The sequence below is a fragment of the Pipistrellus kuhlii genome, unplaced genomic scaffold (genome assembly GCF_014108245.1).
Source record: "Pipistrellus kuhlii isolate mPipKuh1 unplaced genomic scaffold, mPipKuh1.p scaffold_m20_p_10, whole genome shotgun sequence".
Lineage (NCBI taxonomy): Eukaryota > Metazoa > Chordata > Mammalia > Chiroptera > Vespertilionidae > Pipistrellus > Pipistrellus kuhlii.
Window position 1 is genome coordinate 37,012,379 of NW_023425405.1, and position 19,561 is coordinate 37,031,939.

The following is a 19,561-nucleotide window of genomic DNA, read 5'->3' on the forward strand; positions in this document are numbered from 1 at the left end:
GAAACTTCTCTGTAACTTGCAAACAATAATAATAGCAGCAAACTGTTATCTTTATTATTATTTTTATAATAGCTTCTATGTGTCAGGTAGCATTTTAAATGTTTACATGAAAACTCACTTAAGCCTTACACTAAATGGGAAAATGGAGACACAGAGGCTAAATAACTTGTCCAAGATTTAAAAGGTGGGAGCTCTGATTCAAACCCAGGCAGTTGAACTTCAGAGCTCTATGCTTTACCGAGCTGAGTTTGAATGAATTATCACAGAAGGGAACTGGGAAAATTTGAAAACATGCTTCGAAAAGCCCACTTCTCTAAAGGAAAGTCTTTACAGTGCAGTACACATAGTTGACAGGGCTACCAACGAACAGCTGATTTCAGAAGGAGACGGTCATCATTCTTATATGTGTGGGAATTCAACTGTCTTGAAAGCCAATAGGTACTTACTACCAATTGGCATCATTATTCTGTACTTAAATATTTGGTGAAAATTCTGCAATTGAGGCAATGGATATTCCAAGGCCCAGTATAGGCTTTAGTTGGAGTAAGACATAGAAATTGTGGAATTTTTCTTTCATCTCACTATAGGTACACTGAAGATCCTGGCCACTGATTTTGGTGAACAGTGGGAGTGGGTCAGGGAGTTTAGCTATAGAGATGAACCTGTGTCCTCCATCACTCACCCGTACCTGCTACTTGGAGAAAACCTACTGGCTTCTTTTTCTTTTTCTTTCCATTTCTTTCCCTTGTTGGAGTTCCTTCGCAATGGTGCCCTATAAAGGCAGACACATTCAGAAAGGGAAAGCGGGCATGCTCTCTTTTAGTCCTCCTTTTACAAAGGGCTTGCCTTTCACATCATGAAGTGCTTACCCCAGATCCACAAACTTCCGCTTAATTTTCCCTCCTTGCACCGCCAATGAACTGGACGCCCTTAGTGATTTGGGACCTTTGGCACCGTCTAGAATATATACATACGTAAAGAAAGATCAGTTATTATTATTTGTAAAGCTATGAGTCAAAAGTAATTGCATCTCTGAAGGGATCTGACTCAATTTCTAACTGTAAAAGAAAATAATGGATGCTTTTTAAAAAAAAGATCTAGGAAACGTCGCTATGCTAAGGAACATTCGGTTAAGCTAGAATTTGTCCTGATGGATCAAGGACAAAGAGCTTTAGCTTCAAAAATATTGAAATGGCCGAAACCGGTTTGGCTCAGTGGTAGAGCACCGGTCTGCGGACTGAAAGGTCCCAGGTTCGATTCCGGTCAAGGGCATGTACCTTGGTTGCGGGCATATCCCCGGTAGGGGGTGTGCAGGAGGCAGCTGGTCGATGTTTCTATCTCATCAATGTTCTAGCTCTCTATCTCTCTCCTTTCCTCTCTGTAGAAAATCAATAAAATATATTAAAAAATATTGAAATGAACAAAATAAGGAGGAATAAACACTATCAAGTTACCCCTTACATTAACAGCAGGGACCAACATAACTTTCCTTTTGTTCTATCTAGTTCTCTTTATCTCTTGGATCCCGTACAGAAAGCCACCCCTGAGAGTAAGAGAGATTAAGGGAGAAAGTGATAGGCAGAGCTTTCCCTTCCGGTCCAATGGCCTGTGGCCAGTCTGGGGCCAGAGGAAGGCAGAACATGGGGAAGACTTTCTTAAACAGGGGCTCAGCTCTAAGACATTGATATCTTTGAAAGGTCTCTCTTTGAAGTTGGGTTGGAGCATAACTTGGCCGGCCTCCTGTGATGGCGAAGATGCCAAGTGCTCCTCGGTGTTTGGAGCTGAATGACCTTTGCCCCCTGAGTTAAGCTGGCAGTCCGAATGGCAGCAGCTGCTGGGGATGCGCACACTCAAAATAAAGCCAAAAACCAATCAGTGGAGAGAGACTCTGCGAATGGAGTTCAATATTAAATGTAGGAGACAGAGTTTACTGGTGCAACTCATTCCACTCTAGACAAGGTGGAAAACTCCTAAGGCTCTACCTGGAACCATTTAGCAAAGGATGCTGTTTAGTATTATCTTTCAGCATATCCAGTTATCTGAGATGATTAGCAAGGGGTGCTTTAATATTAATGCATATGAGAGTGTGAAACTACTCCTCCCTAATTATTGTTGTCTATCTTTATTTCTTTAAAATTTAAAAACTTCCAGCAACTTCCTGGCATGGAGCACCGAGAGAATAGTCCTCCTAAGAATGTGTTCAATTAATCATGCAGGTTTATTTTATTTATTTTAGGAGAAATTTCTTAACATGCATCCTTACAAAACACACAGTTCTCATTTAGGAGTCTATGTTCAAAGCTCTAAAGAAGCACAGGATATTAGCAAACATTCTAAGGGTTCTTCTCAATGAACTTTTCATATTTTTAGTTAATGACACTCAGATTACAATAATTCCTTGAAATGTACGTGATAAAATACAAGAGTCAGAAATATATCCATGTCCAAGTCCACTTCTAACCTGAAATATTTATTATGAGTATTTGCATCGTTACTCTTTGAGTAACTGAATTAATCAGCCACAGATGTGACACAGACACAAGGAAAATCCATGGACATGGCACAGATACCTTCTGAGGTGGTTTTGCTAGTGGACATTAAAAAAAAAAAAAATAGCAGAATTTCAATTCTCCTAAGAGAAGCCAGAGAAAAGAAAGTGTTGGATCCTTCCAGATCAATCTTAAAGTAACTCTTAATGGCTAGTACTGTGCAAAGTTAAAAAGAAGACTGCCTGATTATTTTCTCAGAGGTAGCTGAGATGGGAAATGTTTTAACGAGTGGTGAGAGGACCAGATGAGACAATGTACTTGGATGCACTTTGTGACCTATTAGAGTTGCAGTTACTGGACCTCTTGGGACTAAAAGCCCGATTATACCCATCACAGAGCCTGCTGCTAGGTAACCTCACATCATTATCTCACACATTTGCCAAAGTGTGTTCCACGGAACACTTATGTGAATGCCTTCAAAAGACTGAAGAGGCAAGATTAAGTAACAATACACTTTCCCATTTCAAATCAATCAAGTACCTTTTAATGAACATCAGAACCTCTAGTCTACATAAAAAGCAACATTGGATCATTATGATTTCAGGGGGGAAAAATAGAAATGTGACCTTTTGTTTGTTTATTTAGCGGTATGTAAAATTCTACTAGGCTTTTTGAAATCTCTCCAATACTTCCTTCCTGAGCAATCAGAAGTCTGCTGACCTGGTCCTCATTTCCAAAGGCACTGAAAGAACTCCTGACAGCTAAAATATGGAGGCTTTTATGGACTTCATTCTCCTCCACCTTAGGGCAAAAGACTCCTGATTACCTCCGAGGCCTGGCTCCTCTCTTGAGTGTACAATCTCCTCTATTACAAAATGAGATGATCATCTTTCCCCCATAATATTTCTGATTTCCTATTTTCTATTAAAGACAAAACCGTATTTTCTGAGGCTAAAAACCTGTGATAAGTTTTGAACCCCTCACTTTCTCCCCTCTATGTCTAGTCAACGTCTGTGTCAAAGGTTCTTGCATCTTCACTGCTCCTCCTTAGTTAGAGGAGATCCCCTCAGAGTCTCTCCTAACTCATCTTTCCCATACCAAGTGTATTTCATTCTTATTCCTCTGCTCAAACATCTTGTGGTTTCCTAGTAAGGCAAGGTACCTAAGGTATTTAAATTCTATAACTGTGGACTGAACCTACGGTTCAATTTTATGTGCAACCGCTCTTAGCACACATAGACAAACTGCTTCAGGCAGGCTGGGGCAGCACCATTCCTTTAAATTCAGCTTACTTGTGCCTATCTCTGGCAATGCCATCTCTCCCTGCTCAACATACCTTCCTTACCCACCCTTCTGCTTTTTTAGTTCCTCCGTCGTTACTCTAACTGTATGTTCTTTTTTAACGTCCTATTTGCCAATCTCAGCTGGATATTATATTGCCCTCTTCTGAGCAATGATACAATTTAATATGTATTATTATATATTAATTTAATATTATATATGAAGGCCTAATGCAATATGTTAATAGTAAATGAATCCTGAAAATATTTCTACTTGCCAGGACATTAATTCAACAAATATTTCTGAAGGCATGTTCTGTATCTGGCAATGTGCTAATAGTCACATGTAAAATTAGAATAGTAATCTCTAGGTATCAACAGTAGAAAACTGATAGTGTTTAATTTACTCTACTTAACCTTGTCTGAATAAAGGTCTATTGCTACATAAGTCTAGAGACCAGCAGTTCAGTATTAGATTACTCAGAAAATAGGCATGAAGACAACATATTCATGCCTCCTATTATCATATAACTTGTTTTATAAATCTCTAGAAATAGTCTTTTACTTCCTCTAATTTTAACTCAAATGGGATTAAACATTTATCATTTAGCCAATTACAATGAGACTTTTTTAAATCTTAGTTTCCACTAAGATCCCACAAATATCACAACAAAATGATGACTTGCGAATGCAATATTGACTTGAGTTAGAAACCTTTCACTTCAATTAGGTGTTCAATCACACCACCAAGTTATTTTCGGAATTGCAATCCAATATAGCTATAACTTAATCATTAACTTTATAGTAAATTGACAGACCAAAAGCAGTGGTATATTACTGTTTAAAAATCTAGATAAAGGGTAATCAATGACTAAGACACTTTCAGAGTTTATCTGGTAATGTTCAGTGGAAGGAAATTTATGTCTAGACTAGGGGATAGCAAGCTCTCTCTGTAAAAAAAAAAAAATAGGTTTGTGGGCTCTTGTCTCTGTGACAACTACTCAATTCTGCTCTTTTAAAAAAAAATATATATTATATTGATTTTTTACAGAGAGGAAGGGAGAGGGATAGAGAGCTAGAAACATCGATGAGAGAGAAACACTGACCAGCTGCCTTCTGCACACCTCTTACTGGGGATGTGCCCGCAACCAAGGTACATGCCCTTGACTAGAATCGAACCTGGGAACTTTCAGCCCGCAGACCCACGCTCTACCACTGAGCCAAACCGGTTTCGGCTCAATTCTGCTCTTGTGGCATGAAAGCAGAGAGCACCAAACGGAGTGTAATACACAGAAGATTTTATAAGGGCAAGTGGAGGCTGGATTTGGTGTGATAACCTCTGTTCTAGAAGACCTTCATTGGTTTTCTGCAGAGACATACTTAATTCATCCAAGACACATAGTATGCATCAATTATATGCCTTACTCCTTTGGGGGGACTAAAAATACAAAGAAGAACATGATGAATGAGAAAACTTTGGCTTATACTTGACAACTAGATCACTCATCATATACAAAGGTATAGAAGCAGAAGTAACTGAAAATTTCTATGGGATATAGAGGAGAGAATAATTCCCTCTGCCTGGGAATGGAAAGGGACCCCTGAAAGGAGGCAAGATTTAAGCTGGGCTCTGAAGAAGGACTAGAAATTTCCTAGAATGGTAGGCAAGAATGTAAACGTGAAGACTAGTTTGTACTTTTGAGTCCTTTCTAGTTCATTTATTGGTGAGCCAATGACTTGTAAGAACCACGTATATAAACATACAGAGGAAAATCAAGTTAACCATACTTCACCTTTGTGCTGCCTAGGTCTGCATAGTGAATTAGTCTCATAGAACAAGAAACTCCAGGATTTTCCACAATGCTATTCTCCAAATTGGGTTTTGAAAACAACAAAGCTAGATCCTACTCTGTGAATCTATATTGTGTTGGAGCTTGAAATGTCATAAAATTGGAAGCATGTGATTTCTCTAATGTTTTAATGATACGAAGGTCCATTTTGGGAACTAGGTAGGCTGAGTCCCTGGGGGACATGAAAGAGCTATAGGATTGGTGAAACAAGCATTCATCAGTCAGCCAGTCCAATGGGCATATTCCATACATATATCCAGGTAATTTTAATTTTTTGCTCATTTTGATTTATGAATCTAACAATCAGGAGAGTACAAAAGATATGAATGATGTTGGTTATTATTTCAGTTCTATCTCCCAAAGTAAATTAAAAAATTAGTATTATGGTTCTTTCTAAGTTGAACAGCATGAATCAGTCCCTCTGAACTTGATTAAATCTGGATGCATTATTGACTTAGAATACTTAGAGTCTTGACTCTCAAAACACTGACTTGATGAGAGCTTTTGAAGGTTTTCATTCTTTTGGAAGTAGGCCAAATTACAGTCCAAGTCCTTCAACAACTTGACAACTACTTTTGATGAATTAGTGGGCTGGACATATTTTCTCTTGCCTCCACTAGCATTTTGTCCTCCCTAAGTATTTAATTTTTATCTCAAAATTTCTAGAAGAGCTGCACTTAGGACCAATCTATGGAAGATAATTCCAGCAACTGACAAGCCCAGGAAGGGAAACCAGGAGAAATATCTGAAGTAAAGCTATGTTGCTTATCAAGAGTTACAAAACAGAGTGAGCTCCCACAATCAACTCTATTTCTATGTTCACTGCGTATTTGTAGAAAGCTTACAATTTTGAATCTGATACAAGATAAATGAGTCTAGACTTTTCAAAATGCCGTGATTTGCAATCATAGCTGCAATGTAGGAGTGTGTCCCATATCACTGCTGACACTGGTTGGTGGGACTCTTGAAATGTTTTGGCAATTTGATGGGTATCTAATTTAAATGACAATTTCTCCATCATCTTTTTTATTTTAGACATAATGCAGATCTTCTCTTCAATGAATTGACAAGTTTATTTCCTTAGTATATTTTTTGCTTTAAAAAATTACTTGAAGCTATTTGTATATTAAAGTCTATTGGTTAACTTTGTATGTGTGGTCCTTTTATGCTTTTTATCTTCTAAAATCAAAACTATTTATATGATAGTTGCAGAAAAAACAATAAAACAAACCTCATTTCATTTGTCATCCCACCTCCACTGCAGTTTATACATATAAAGTCCCCGTCTGTACTTCCCTATTTCTACTCCCCGACATTCTCTCCATGTAACTTAGCTTTGTCATACCCATTCATAACTTCAATATTATGCGTGTATCTCTAAGTAATCTGCTAGTTTTATCTAACTCTATATCAATAGAATCATATATATTAGTCTATATTCACCTGTAATTTGCTTTTCAATGTCTTTTTCTAGAGATTCACCTTGTTGTACTGTTTCAGTGTGGTTTGTTCATTTTCCTGCCTGCACAGTTTATTATAGAAATATACTACAATTCATTTATCTTTTCTACTGGTGATTATTCTAGTGATTACCAGTTTTTGGTTATTCTCTGGTTTTACTATTGCACAACAGGACTGCTATGAATATATATTCCTGTACATGATTCTTAGAAATCCAAGTGCAGGATTTCTTTTGGATATATAAACAGGTGAGGATTTGCTGGGTAGGGACATTTTCAAACTTACTAGGTAATGCCAAATGATTTCTAAAGAGCTTGTACCAATTTACACTTCCACCAGCAAATATCTGATTTTATGGTTGTCTCACATATTCACCAGCATTTGGTAATATCAGATTATAATATTTTTGGCAATCTGGTAGGTATAAAATAGTATCTCATTTGGTGTACTTCATAGTTTCCTGATTACTAATGGAGTTAAACACCTTTTGTAAATATTACAGGCATTTGATTTTTATTTTCTATAAAGTGCCTTGTTCAAGACATTACAGATTTTCCTACTGGATTATTTGTCTTTTTTTTTTTTTTTAGGGTTTTATGGGAATTATTTACACAATCTGGACAGTAATTCTTTGTAAATTACATGGGCAGTAAATATCTTCTCTCAAGTTTTAGGGCTTCTTTATTGGGTCTTTTGAGAAATAGAATGTTCTAGTTTTACTTTATCTATCTTTTCCTTATGGTTTATGCTTTTTGCATCTTGTTTAAGAAAACCTTCCCTATCCTGAAGACACAAAATGTTCTCCTCTATAGTTTTTAAAGTTTTATAGTTTTGTATTATCTAATTAAATATTGAATCCTCCTTGAATGAAATCTTTACATGGTATATGTATAATTTTTAAAAATATGGATAATCAGCTTTCCTAGAACAACTTATTAAAAACTATCCTTTCTCTACCTACCTACACATGCAACTGTCATAAAATGTATGTGTATATAAAACCTGCTTCTAAGCTCTTTGTCTGTTTATTTATATACCTCTGCATAAACAAAATGCAGAATTAAATAATTCCAGGTATCAGGTAAGCAAGATCCTCCACTTCAGTCTTCTTCAAGAGTTTCAGGTACTTTTGGACTCTTTTTCTTTCTTATAAATTTATTATCAGCCTGTCAAGTTCCACAAAATGTCTGTTGTACTGAATCTCCAGTTAAGTATTGAGAGAAATGATATTTCTTTCTTGCTATTCAATTTTTTTAAATGACAAAATAATTTTTACAGTGAACAAACATATATCCACCCTCTAGTTTCTGTAACTTCCATTTTGATACATTTTCTTTATCATATAACAATTCCTCTACTTATCTATTAATCCATTAACTTTTAATCCATTAATTTTTAATTGCATTTCAAAGTAAGTTGCAGACACTTCACTCTTATACTTACCATGGAATCGATTTTTACATATTTATTTTATATCTTTTTTTTCAGATGTGAAAGATAATACAGCTGACTCTTGAACAATATGGGTTTGAACTGTATGGGTCCTACTATACACACATTTATTTTTTTATTTTTTTATTTTGTACAGAGAGGAAGGGAGAGAGATAGAGAGTTAGAAACATCAATGAGAGAGAGTCATCGATCAGTTGCCTCTTGCACACCCCCTACTGGGGATGTGCCTGCAACCAAGGTACATGCCCTTGACCAGAATCAAACCTGGGATCTTTCAGTCCCCAAGCCGACACTCTATCCATTGAGCCAAACAGGTTTCGGCTATACACACATTTTTAAAAATAAATATACAGTCAGCCCTCTGCATCTTCACATTTTGCATCCATGGATTCAACCAACCATGGATTAAAAACAGTATTTTTTTAAAAAATATATTTTTATTGATTTTTTACAGAGAGGAAGGAGATAGATAGACAGCTAGAAACGTCGATGAGAGAGAAACATCGACCAGCTGCCTCTTGCACACCCCCTACCGGGGATGTGCCTGCAACCAATGTACATGCCCTTGACCGGAATCGAACCTGGGACCTTTCAGTCCACAGACCGACACTATACCACTGAGCCAAACCGGCTTTGGCTAAAAACAGTATTTTTGATCTGCAGTTGGGAATCTATGGATATGGAAGACCAACTGTATGCCTTATTCTATACCATTTTATATAAGAGTTTTGAGCATTTACAACTTTGAGTGTCTGTGGGGAATCCTGGAACCAACCTTCATGGATACCAAAGGATAAATGTAGTTAAGTTGTTGGGAAGTCCAAAGTTATATGTGGATTTTCAACTGTGTCAGGGTCAGCACTCCTAGTCCACATTACTCAAGGGTTACTATATAACCCAATATACTTGGTGACTTCAAAGGAACATGTCCGATGTGGCAGCAAGAGGATGAACCTATTCTTTTTTCATCTATGCATCATTTAACTTGTTTACACAAAAATTGATTACTTCTATAAATTAAAACATACTATTAAAAAAGACAAAAGTGTACTGACACTGCTTTGAAATTCTGGTGTTAATTCTAGAAGCTTCTTATAATAATTAATACATTAATCTCCTTGCATTACCTTTATTAGAGCTTTCTACTACATTTGCATTATAAATCATTATTGTGAAAATTTCTTCTAAGTAAAAAACCAAACTAATAGGCTAATATCTATATCACCTTCATCCATATGCATAAATATATATATTTTTTCTATATGTCTATGTTAGTGTTTATTGAAACTCGGCTGCTATTCCACAAAATCTCTAGAAGGCTTCCTGAATAACATCCTTCATTAGTAAACTTGTGGAGAGTTGAAGAGATAAAAATACTAACTAGGTAGGAAAAGATAAACATAAATAAATGGAAGAGGAATGTTCTCTTATCCCATAACATTAAAAAAGCAATATTAATTATTTAGCTGTGAGGAGACAACGAACTTACAATTATGAGAAAAAATGTTATTTTTACATTGCAGAAATCAAGGGGTTAATTAGACACAATGAAAGAAAAAAATTAACAGTACCTTTTTCTTGAGATATTTTCTTGGTGGCGGCTTGATGATGGCAAGGAGATTCTTCAATTTCATGATCAGATTTTGAAGGAGAGGAGAGTGAACTGTCTCCCCAAGTAGAGGAGGAAGGCTCCCTCTCTGGGTGCAGGGGTCCTTGAGATTCAGTTATCTGGTCAGACTTGGAGAAGGGCATACTGACAGCCTCGGAAGTGAGGGATGAAGCACCAGAATCTGATTCTGGAGAAGAAGTTCGCAAACCCTTGGGCAGAAGTGATTTGGTAATGTGCATGTGGTTACAGAAACTGTTTGAAGGCTGTCGATATAAGAGATTATAGAGGAGGTTATGCCACTGAGCATCGGTTCCATGTAATACTTACTTTGAAATCAAATTGACCTTATTTTTTGTGAATCCCCATGAAAACCAATTTTATTTGTTGGTTTACAAATGAGACTCCATAGTTCACAACGACTCACCATATTACCATAGTAACTAACACAGACACCCGAGACATACTGGAACAATTATTTGTACATTCATTATTTCCTACTAGGTAGAACCAACTGCTGAATATAAAAAATACCATCATGAAATATGACAATGTAGGTAATGTTCTTGGTTAGTTCACCGAATTAGTATAGAAAGAACTTGAATGACAACAATATATTCAGTTGAGTCAAGATTTTGGAGAGGAAAAAAGTGAACTATTCCAGATATTTCAAATGAGGCCATAGAATCTGGTTGCAGAAAAATCTATAAACTGTAGGAATAAGGACAGAGCTCAACACTGTAATTAGGAAACGGTCAAGGGCACTCACCTTTCGCTCTAGACTGTCTTCCCCGTCTGTTGAACTGACACTATCATAGAGCCTTGTCCTGGAGGGCCTCTGGCGTCGGCTCTTCAAGGACAGCTGGGCTCGGGTTTTCAGGGCTTTCGAATCCAGGCGCTCTGTCTCAGGGACCGCTTCGTTCAAGTCTAAGAAAAGATCGTTGCAAAGTAATCAGGGAGAGAAAGCTTTGGAGAGGACTGATAAAGAGACCACAGACACTGATAACAAAATCTTAGGGTTATCAGTCACACCAGGCAGGAAACCATGACGGCCTGTGTAATATCCCACAGGTAACCAAAAAATACATTTTAAAAAGGGGAGATCTAAAAGAAGTGTACAAAGCCTTAGGGAGAAAAACCAACACTAAAGGTAGCCAAGGCAACAACAAAAATCTAACATCCAAAGAGCATAAAACCTTCCTAAAACATAATTAGAAGAGGCACTGATTTGCATTTCCTTATTTATGTGTATGAATGCTGGAGTGTTTGATGAACAATATATAAGGGGGAAGGTCTATCAAAGTTGGGAGATCTTAGAAACTAAGGAAAAAAACCTAAGCAGGTCAGGTGTCAGGTCAAGCACAGGTGATAAAAAATGAGCATCATTGTAAATTTTCTTTAGCAAAATTTACTAATAGGCTTTTATCTTTTTCCTTTTTTCTTTTCAGAGTGGTAGTCATTAAATGAAACCATGCTGTTCAAGAAATTAATAATTAAGTACTTCTGGGTTTAAATTATTAAAATAAAGCAAATAATGGAGTTGCAAAAAATAAGTACTGATATTAATAGAATAAAACAATTTCTTACAGTAGCAGTACCCCAGGAAATTCCTTATCACAGTGAAGATAAAGTTGTGTTCTGAATATATTATAAAACCAAAAACAAGTAAGCACCTCAGGTTGTACCTCTTATGTATAAAAGTTAGCAAGTGGCATGTGATTCTAACAAAAATATTTTTCCTTACCAGATACATCTGATGAATGATAATATTTAAAGAAGATTTTGACTTCTCATTTCCCATATTTGAAAGAAAAGTGAATATTCAAAAAAGTAAAACCATTCAGCTCTATATAAAGGACAGCTAAATATTTTATAATTAGTAGTCTCTTTATGTTTTTACTTGTCAACAGATAAAAAAATTTCCTTTATCACTTTAATTTCCTTCTTCCAATAAAATCTAAACTTGCAGCTTCCCATTAAGATTTCACCAATTTTGATAACTGGGGAGAATCAACCTTACAAGCTCTTGTTTACATGTAAAACATGGAAACACAAAATAGATGAAAGCAATAATAATATCACTGGATATACTTTCGTACATGCTTATCTGTTTCATATTTGGATTTTATGTTCTTTGACATGAAGTCCTGTCACATGCACCATCTCATGTGTCCTCGCAACAGCTCCAAGTGACAAAGCAGCCAAGTATGCTTTCCCTCTCCTGAGCTCAGAGAACTTGAGTAACTTGCGGTCATCTACATAGCTAGCTGATGAACTGCCATGACCATTCTAGCTTTTTGGACTCCCAGGCTACTACTCTCCAATTTAGTGTTGAACAAGATACAGAGTAAGATTTTAAAGGCGTCCGAGTCCAGTATTTTCTACTGTAAAATCACATTTGGTGTGACTAGAAATGCACTTCTCCAACAGGCTATATAAGGACCCTGACCATTAACCTCCCACATAGGTGTTAAGAAAGCATAAAAAAGGGAAGACATTGAAAATTATAGGGAAAATGATTTCTTATTTGGTTGGTTTAAGAATAACTTTGGCTACTTGTTGACAAAAAGACCTAAGGAGGAAGCTCATTCTACTTATGTGAGTATGGGTCCTCTCGCAATAGAATCCTGCCTGCGGCAGACCCGGCACAGCACTCAACTCCATCACTAGGTACAGAACAACAGGGTGAGGGAACAGGAGAACTACTTATTAGCAGGGTTTAGACTATAGAGAATTCATTCTGGGACTTCTGACTCCATTACTATTGGGTAATTTACCAGGTCCTGGTGTCAGTCAATCCCCAAATGGCAATTTGGTGCATCTGCTTTAGTACCAGCTAGCACTGACTCGGTTCAACCCGCTGGAGGGCACACATGGAGCTGCCTCTTTTAAAGATGAAGCCAGCTGGAACCTGAAAAGCAGTGCCTTAAATACATGATCCAAGTGGCCAAAAGCGTGGAACCCAATAAACAACTTCTGAGTGTCTGGAAACAAAGAACTCGGGGCCACTCTGTAGTAATGATTCATGGATTACAAACCAGTCATCCATATTCCAATTGAGAAAAAAAGGTTTTAAAGTACAAAAAACTGTAAAAATGGAATATAGCTGATAACATTCACTTCAACAGCTCTTATATCAGAAGGAACCTGGAAGAAATGTTGCCCAAGAGACATCACAAGTAACCCCCCTCATCCTCCTGAGGAGTATTAGAGGGGATGAGTGAGATAGCAGAAAATGTGGATAGGACTTCTGCTTCTGGGTCCTGGAAGGGATCTGTTTGACCACTATAAGCTATCTTTTCTAGCATGTCATATAAGAATCAGAATATGAACATTCAAAAGAAGCGTAAAGATACCCTAGCCTACCCTTCTTTCTCAGGAAAACTAAAGCTTAAAGGTTAGAAACTTCTCTACCAACTGCAACGGATGGTTAGTCTGTGGAAGAGACTATACAGAGTTCAATTTCAGAAGCTTATCCACCCAGAAGGTCTCTCTAAAGTCTGAAAGTAAACCTCACAGGTAATCTGCCTTCTCCAAATCCTCTTTTTAGTCTTACTTTAGGTTTCAAACTAACGTCCAGGGCTAACTTTGCAAATTCCCAGAAGTATTGTATATAGTGCTACAAGAAAATTATATATATAGGGATTTCATTTAGCTTTATATTTATCCAATAACATTCTTACTTTGGAAAAAAACACACACAACTATGTAAAAATTTTGTGGATGGTGAGGAGGCAGGAGAAATCTGACGGGCTTCATGATTGAAGCTGTGTGCCACTAAATGTAAGGGTTCGGGTGGCCATGCTCACTCACTGCCATTCATTCTCTACAGGGATCGTAGTCAATAGCACAACATTGCTCATCCAAAGCAATGGTTCTTCCTCTGCCGCTTCTTTCCAGAGCACCTTGTCTGTTGTCCATAAGAATAAGAGGGAATTTTTACTTTTCCTTTCCCCTTTCTTCTCTATTCTTTCTTTCAGACCCTCCAGTCTCTGAAATAGCCTTTTTCAGACTCAAATTCAACTAAAATACAAAAGAAGAGCAAACTCAAGTAAATCAATAAACATAAAAGAGAAAGATACAGAAAAGATATGAAGTAGCTGATGATAGAGCAGTTTTGAGTAGGTGGGGACTCAGCTTCAAAATACCTGCATCTTAAAAACAGTCTTCTTATTGCTTTGAATTGGATCCTCCAAAGCAATTTAATGCATCTGAATATGATTTTAGCAACTGTAATGAAAAATGTTCTGTGAAATTAGGATGCTATATATCATATTTCACAGAGATCGGTTCCCTAAAGCAATTCTCGGAGTCATTCAGGTTTTTTTTCCCCACCAGATTGACGTTATTTTTGACGTAAATGGAATGCTGCCCACGGATCAGACACAGACGGCGGCAGGGAAGTAGGGGAATGGAGCAGCATGACAATAGGATCTGCTCCGCATTCGTACGTGCATTATTCTCCTCAAAACAGTCAGACCTTAGACCATCATGCTGCCTGGCTTGTGCTATGATCAACGGAAATGCTGAGCATAATGAGACACTTGGTGACCTTTTTAAACTTGAACGTAACCTGCAATCAGTTACTGCAGATTCATAAAAGAAGGGCCCCTGGGGCTTTGGGTTCATACACACAGCATTCAGAGACAGTTTTATGAATCACACAGGGGCAGTGCAAAACAGTTACCTAGGGAGTAGCCCTGGAGTTAGTCTTCCTTGCATAGGACCCAGAACAATGGCTCTGCCACTAAATTGAGTAATTGACCTAAACTCTCTGTCCTTCAGAATCCTCAATTGCAAAATTGGCATGGTAATAACATATCATAATAATAATTGCATTTTATGAGGACTAAAGGCATAAAAAGATACATAAATGCTTAGAAGAATGACTGGTACATAATAATCACTCAGTAAATGTCTTTATTCACTGACAATGAAAAGGTTAGCAATATATTCTTAAGTGCAAGTTGTATATTCTGTAAAGCAAATTGCAGACAAGAGTCTTTATGGCTTATACAGAGACAGATGTAAAACTTGCACAAAACTTGACAGGCACTTCAGGTGGTTTGTTTTTTGAGTCAGAGGACAGACTTTTGGCTTTAATGGTTTGCTAGAAAACAATCCGCTAAGTATTGATTTCTCATTCATTTGGTTTGCTCATTAAAATTTTCCATAGTGACTTATTGGGAGTGTTCACCCATTAATTAGTATGATTCAGTAATATCTCATGGCCAAAATTATTTATCTGAGATTTAGAGTTATTAAAAATAATTTGTTCTGGAAAAAAATAAAAATTGTCCATGTTTACTGAGAACTTACATCTGAATTCAGAATAAAGAAAGTTTGGATCTACTCCAGAATTCTCCTTCACTCCAATTTAGAACTAAACGATAGAATGGCATGGAATAATCACCTCATTGCTCTGTATCTAATGTTCATTGTATAAGACACTCCTGATATTACCAGGTGTACTAATTAATAATGCAGATTGTGAAATCAAAGAAAACACAATAATTTCAAGAGAAACATCAAAAGTGCTTTCTTGAAAGTAATGTCCATCGCTAGCTACACATTTCCCCCATCTTTCAGGTAATTTGTGGATACCATCCCATTAGGACTTTTCTTGTTTTGAGGCAGACCATTCAACGACCCAATTTTCCACTTCTTTGTACATTTTGAAATGCTGCTCAGAAAGTGTGTGTGCCATCGATTGGAACAAGTGGTAATCTGAAGGAGCAAGGTCTGGTGAATAAGGCAGGTGGGTTAATACTTCCCAGGCAAGATCTTTTAATGTGTCTTTAACTGGTTTTGAAGTGTGTGATGGTGCACTATCATGAAGCAAAATTACTTTGCCGTGTCTTCTGGCACATTCTGGTCATTTTACAATCAAAGAGTGGTTCAAATTGATTACTTCTTGTCAGTAGCAATCAGTATTAATGGTTTAGAAGCTCATAATACACCACACCTCCCGGATCCCATCAAACACAGAACATTGTCTTCTTTCCGAAGTGATTTGGCCTTGCAGTCCATGATGATGGGTGACCTGGATGAACCCATGATTTTGTGCATCCACTTTTCATCACCAGTCACAATTCAATGCAAAAAAAAAAAAAAAAGACTTTCTTTTATGCCGTTGAAGCAACATATTACTTATGACTTTTTGGTTTTCCATTTATCTTTCGTTCAGTTGATGTGGCACCCATTTTCCTTCCTTTAAAATTTTCCCATTGCTTGTAAACAATCAGAAATTGTTTGCTAAGCAACGTTTAATCTTTCTGCAAGTTGTTTTTGAGTTTGACACACATCTTCATCCAATAATGCTTGTAATTGTTGGTCTTTAAATTTTTTCGGTTGACCTGGACATTCTTTGTCTTTCATATCAAAATCATCATGTTTAAAACTTTTAAACCAGGGTTCACACATATCTTGAGATAAAGTATGTTCACTATATGCTTCCCAAAGTATACAATAACTTTCAGAAGCACTTTTCTTAAAAATAGAGTAATGAATTAAAACTTCCTGCAAATGCTCTTTGTTTTGGGCAAGAAATTCAACATTTTTTTAAGCATAAAAATATCTATGATGGTCACACCTTCAGCAAATTTGACATATGAAGTTTTGAAGCTTGCTCTCAATACAACAAAACAGTATATATATATTGATGCCTAACTGCTCCCCTGCCAGCCTGTTTGACCCTAACTGCCTCCCCTGAGAGCCTGGTCACCCCAAACTGCCCTCAACTACAGGCCTGGTCCCCCCGCAACTGCTCTCCCCTGCAGACCTGGATGCCCCCCAACTGCCCTTCCTTGCAAGCCTGGTCGCCCTCAACTTCCCTCCTCTGCCGGCTTGGTCACCCCTAAATGCCATCCCTTGCAGGCTCGATCGCTCCCAACTACCCTCCCCTGCTGACCATCTTGTGGTGGCCATCTTGTGTCTACACGGGGGCAGCCATATTTGATCACATGGGGGCAGCCATTTTGTGTGTTGGAGTGATGGTCAAACTGCATATTACTCTATTAGATAGGACAGAGGCCTGATGCACGAATGGGGGCTGGCTGGTTTTCCCTAAAGGGTATCTCAGATCAGGGTGGATATTCTCTTGGGATGTGGGGCAGCCTAGGTGAGGAGCCTATAGTGGTTTGCAGGCTGGTCATGCCCTCCCCTCACTCCACACCGCCCCCCCTTGGTGAACCAAGAGGAGGCCCTGGTATCTGGGATTTATTTATCTTCTATAATTAAAACTTTGTGGCCTTAAGTGGAGGCCTGGGCTGGCCACGGTGTGTGGGAAGTTTGGCTTCCTCCATTGCCAGGGAACCCAAGCCTCCTGCTTGCTCTGTGGCCACAGCCATCTTGGTTGGGTTAATTTGTGTACTCATTCCTGATTGGTTGGTGGGCATGGTTTGCGGGTATAGCAGAGGTACGGTTAATTTGCATATCATTCTTTTATTAGATGGGATGCTGGGATCCAATGCTAAAAACAACGCTATGAGGAAATAAATCAGATGCAGTGGTAGGGGTCTGGCCGGCCTCATAGCCACAGGTATCTGAAAAGAACCACTGGCACCATGGGCTCAGGGAAAGACCAAAGGACAAGGGCCTGGTCTGGCCTCAGCAGAAAATGATTCCTAGGAGGAGCCCAATGACCTTAGGAACTTCAGCAATGCAAATGTCTGCCTAGAGCTGGCCTTTCTTTTTTTTGTTCTTACTAAATCTTAAACTAATATTTGAAGCCAAAAAAAATCTTTTGTGGTTTTCCTCATTCTTATCTTTTAATCATGGTTGTTACATTTTTCTATTTTAAAATATTTTATGTAGTCAGGGGCCAATGGTGGGAAAAAGGGGACGTATATAATACTTTCAACAATAGTTTAAAAAATATTTTATGTAGTAAAAAATGTAGACCATATGTGTAAGTCAAGGAAAAAGGATTTTTTTTTTTTTAAAGTATGCTTATGTACCTACTATCAAGCCTAAAAAGTAAAATTAGCATTTTTCAAGCCCTTTAGGGCCCATTTCTAGTTGTAGCCCCTGGTTTTTTTCCACAAAAATATCCCTACAGAATATAATGATCAATTTTACTTGCTTTTTTACTTTATACACATGGTCATGAATCTATATAACATTCTGCAAATTTTTTGTTGTTGTTGTTGTTGAACATTATGCTGAAGGTTATGACGATGTTGACTTTACTGCAGCCATTATGAATAATGTTTTGGTATACATTGGTGTGTTTCTAGAGAGCATACACACAGAAGTGAACTTATTAGGCCAAGGAATTTACACATCTTCCACATTATAGGATACCAAATTGTCTTAACAAAAACAATTGTATGAGTTTTCCTTTTTTCCCTACATGTTGGCAATCATATGAAATTACCTTTGCCAGTCGCTTTATTTTTATTAATAACATTGAATATTTATTTGTGTTCACTAATCTTTGGGTTGCCTCTTTTGAGAACTAATTGTTTATGCTTTTTGTCCATTTAGTTGTGGTTTTTTTTTTAATTATTATTCACTTGAGTTCTTATGTATATTCTGGAGAGAAACCTTTTTTCTTAATTATATGAGCCACAAATATCTTCTATCAATTTTTGGATTCGCTTTCTAAGTTGTTAATATGTCTTTTGAAGATCAGATTGTCTTAATATTACTGTGGTGAAATTTATCAAACTCTTCATATGATTTGGAATTCTGCATCTTAAGAAACCATATACTAAACATTCTCCTACATTTTCTTCTAAAAGGTTTAAATATAGCCTTTCATATTTGAATCTGTTATCTATTTGGAATCTATTTCATGAAAGCTGTGAGATCGGGTCCCATTTCATTTCTCTCTATATGAACGGTTACTTTTCCTAGCATCATTTGCTAGTCTACCCTTTCTCCACTAATATGCAGTGTCAATTCTGAATTATTCTCAGATTGGCACACGTGGGTCAGTCTGTTTCTGGACTCTACTCTGTTGCACTGGTCTACTTGTCGATTGCTGAGACTACACCTCAGTCTCAATCATTATTCCTTTCCAGTGGACCCTGGCATCTGAAAGAACAAGTTCCCTGGCATGCATTTCTTCAGGAGTATCTTGACTACTCTGGGCCAAGTGTTGTTCCATATATGTTTTAGAAACAACCTGTCAAGTTCTAAAATGATAATAATAATAATAAAGATCCCATTTGAATTCTAATCAAAACTGTGTGGAATATACTAGTATAGATCAATTTGGCATAATGGGATTTTTTATAATTTCCTTCCTCTTCTGACTTATATAGGTCTTCTTGAATGTCTTTCCATAGGTCTTGAGATATCTTGTAAATAATTGGTATCTTGTAAAAAAATCAGAGATGCTTCAGCTACAATGATAACACATGACCCAGCTCCTGTTTTGCCTCAATACTGTCAGTGGGTCACAATGTTACAGAATTA

At 37.3% G+C, this 19,561-nt stretch overlaps 1 protein-coding gene across 14 annotated transcripts in view; it reads right to left on the reverse strand.

Moving 5' to 3' along the window:
- Window positions 1-19,561, reverse strand: part of PPP1R9A (protein phosphatase 1 regulatory subunit 9A) — a 215,690-nt gene that overhangs the window by 18,656 nt on the left and 177,473 nt on the right. For 5 of the 14 annotated variants that reach the window (XM_036429367.2, XM_036429364.2, XM_036429370.2 and 2 more), the window contains 4 exons: window positions 10,908-11,065; window positions 10,104-10,404; window positions 870-957; window positions 683-772 (listed from right to left, as the gene is read on the reverse strand). In XM_036429367.2, the coding sequence (XP_036285260.1) occupies window positions 683-772; window positions 870-957; window positions 10,104-10,404; window positions 10,908-11,065 (637 nt within the window). The remainder of the gene's footprint in view (window positions 1-682; window positions 773-869; window positions 958-10,103; window positions 10,405-10,907; window positions 11,066-19,561) is intronic. The other 9 variants (XM_036429366.2, XM_036429371.2, XM_036429368.2 and 6 more) reach the window with 5 other exon arrangements.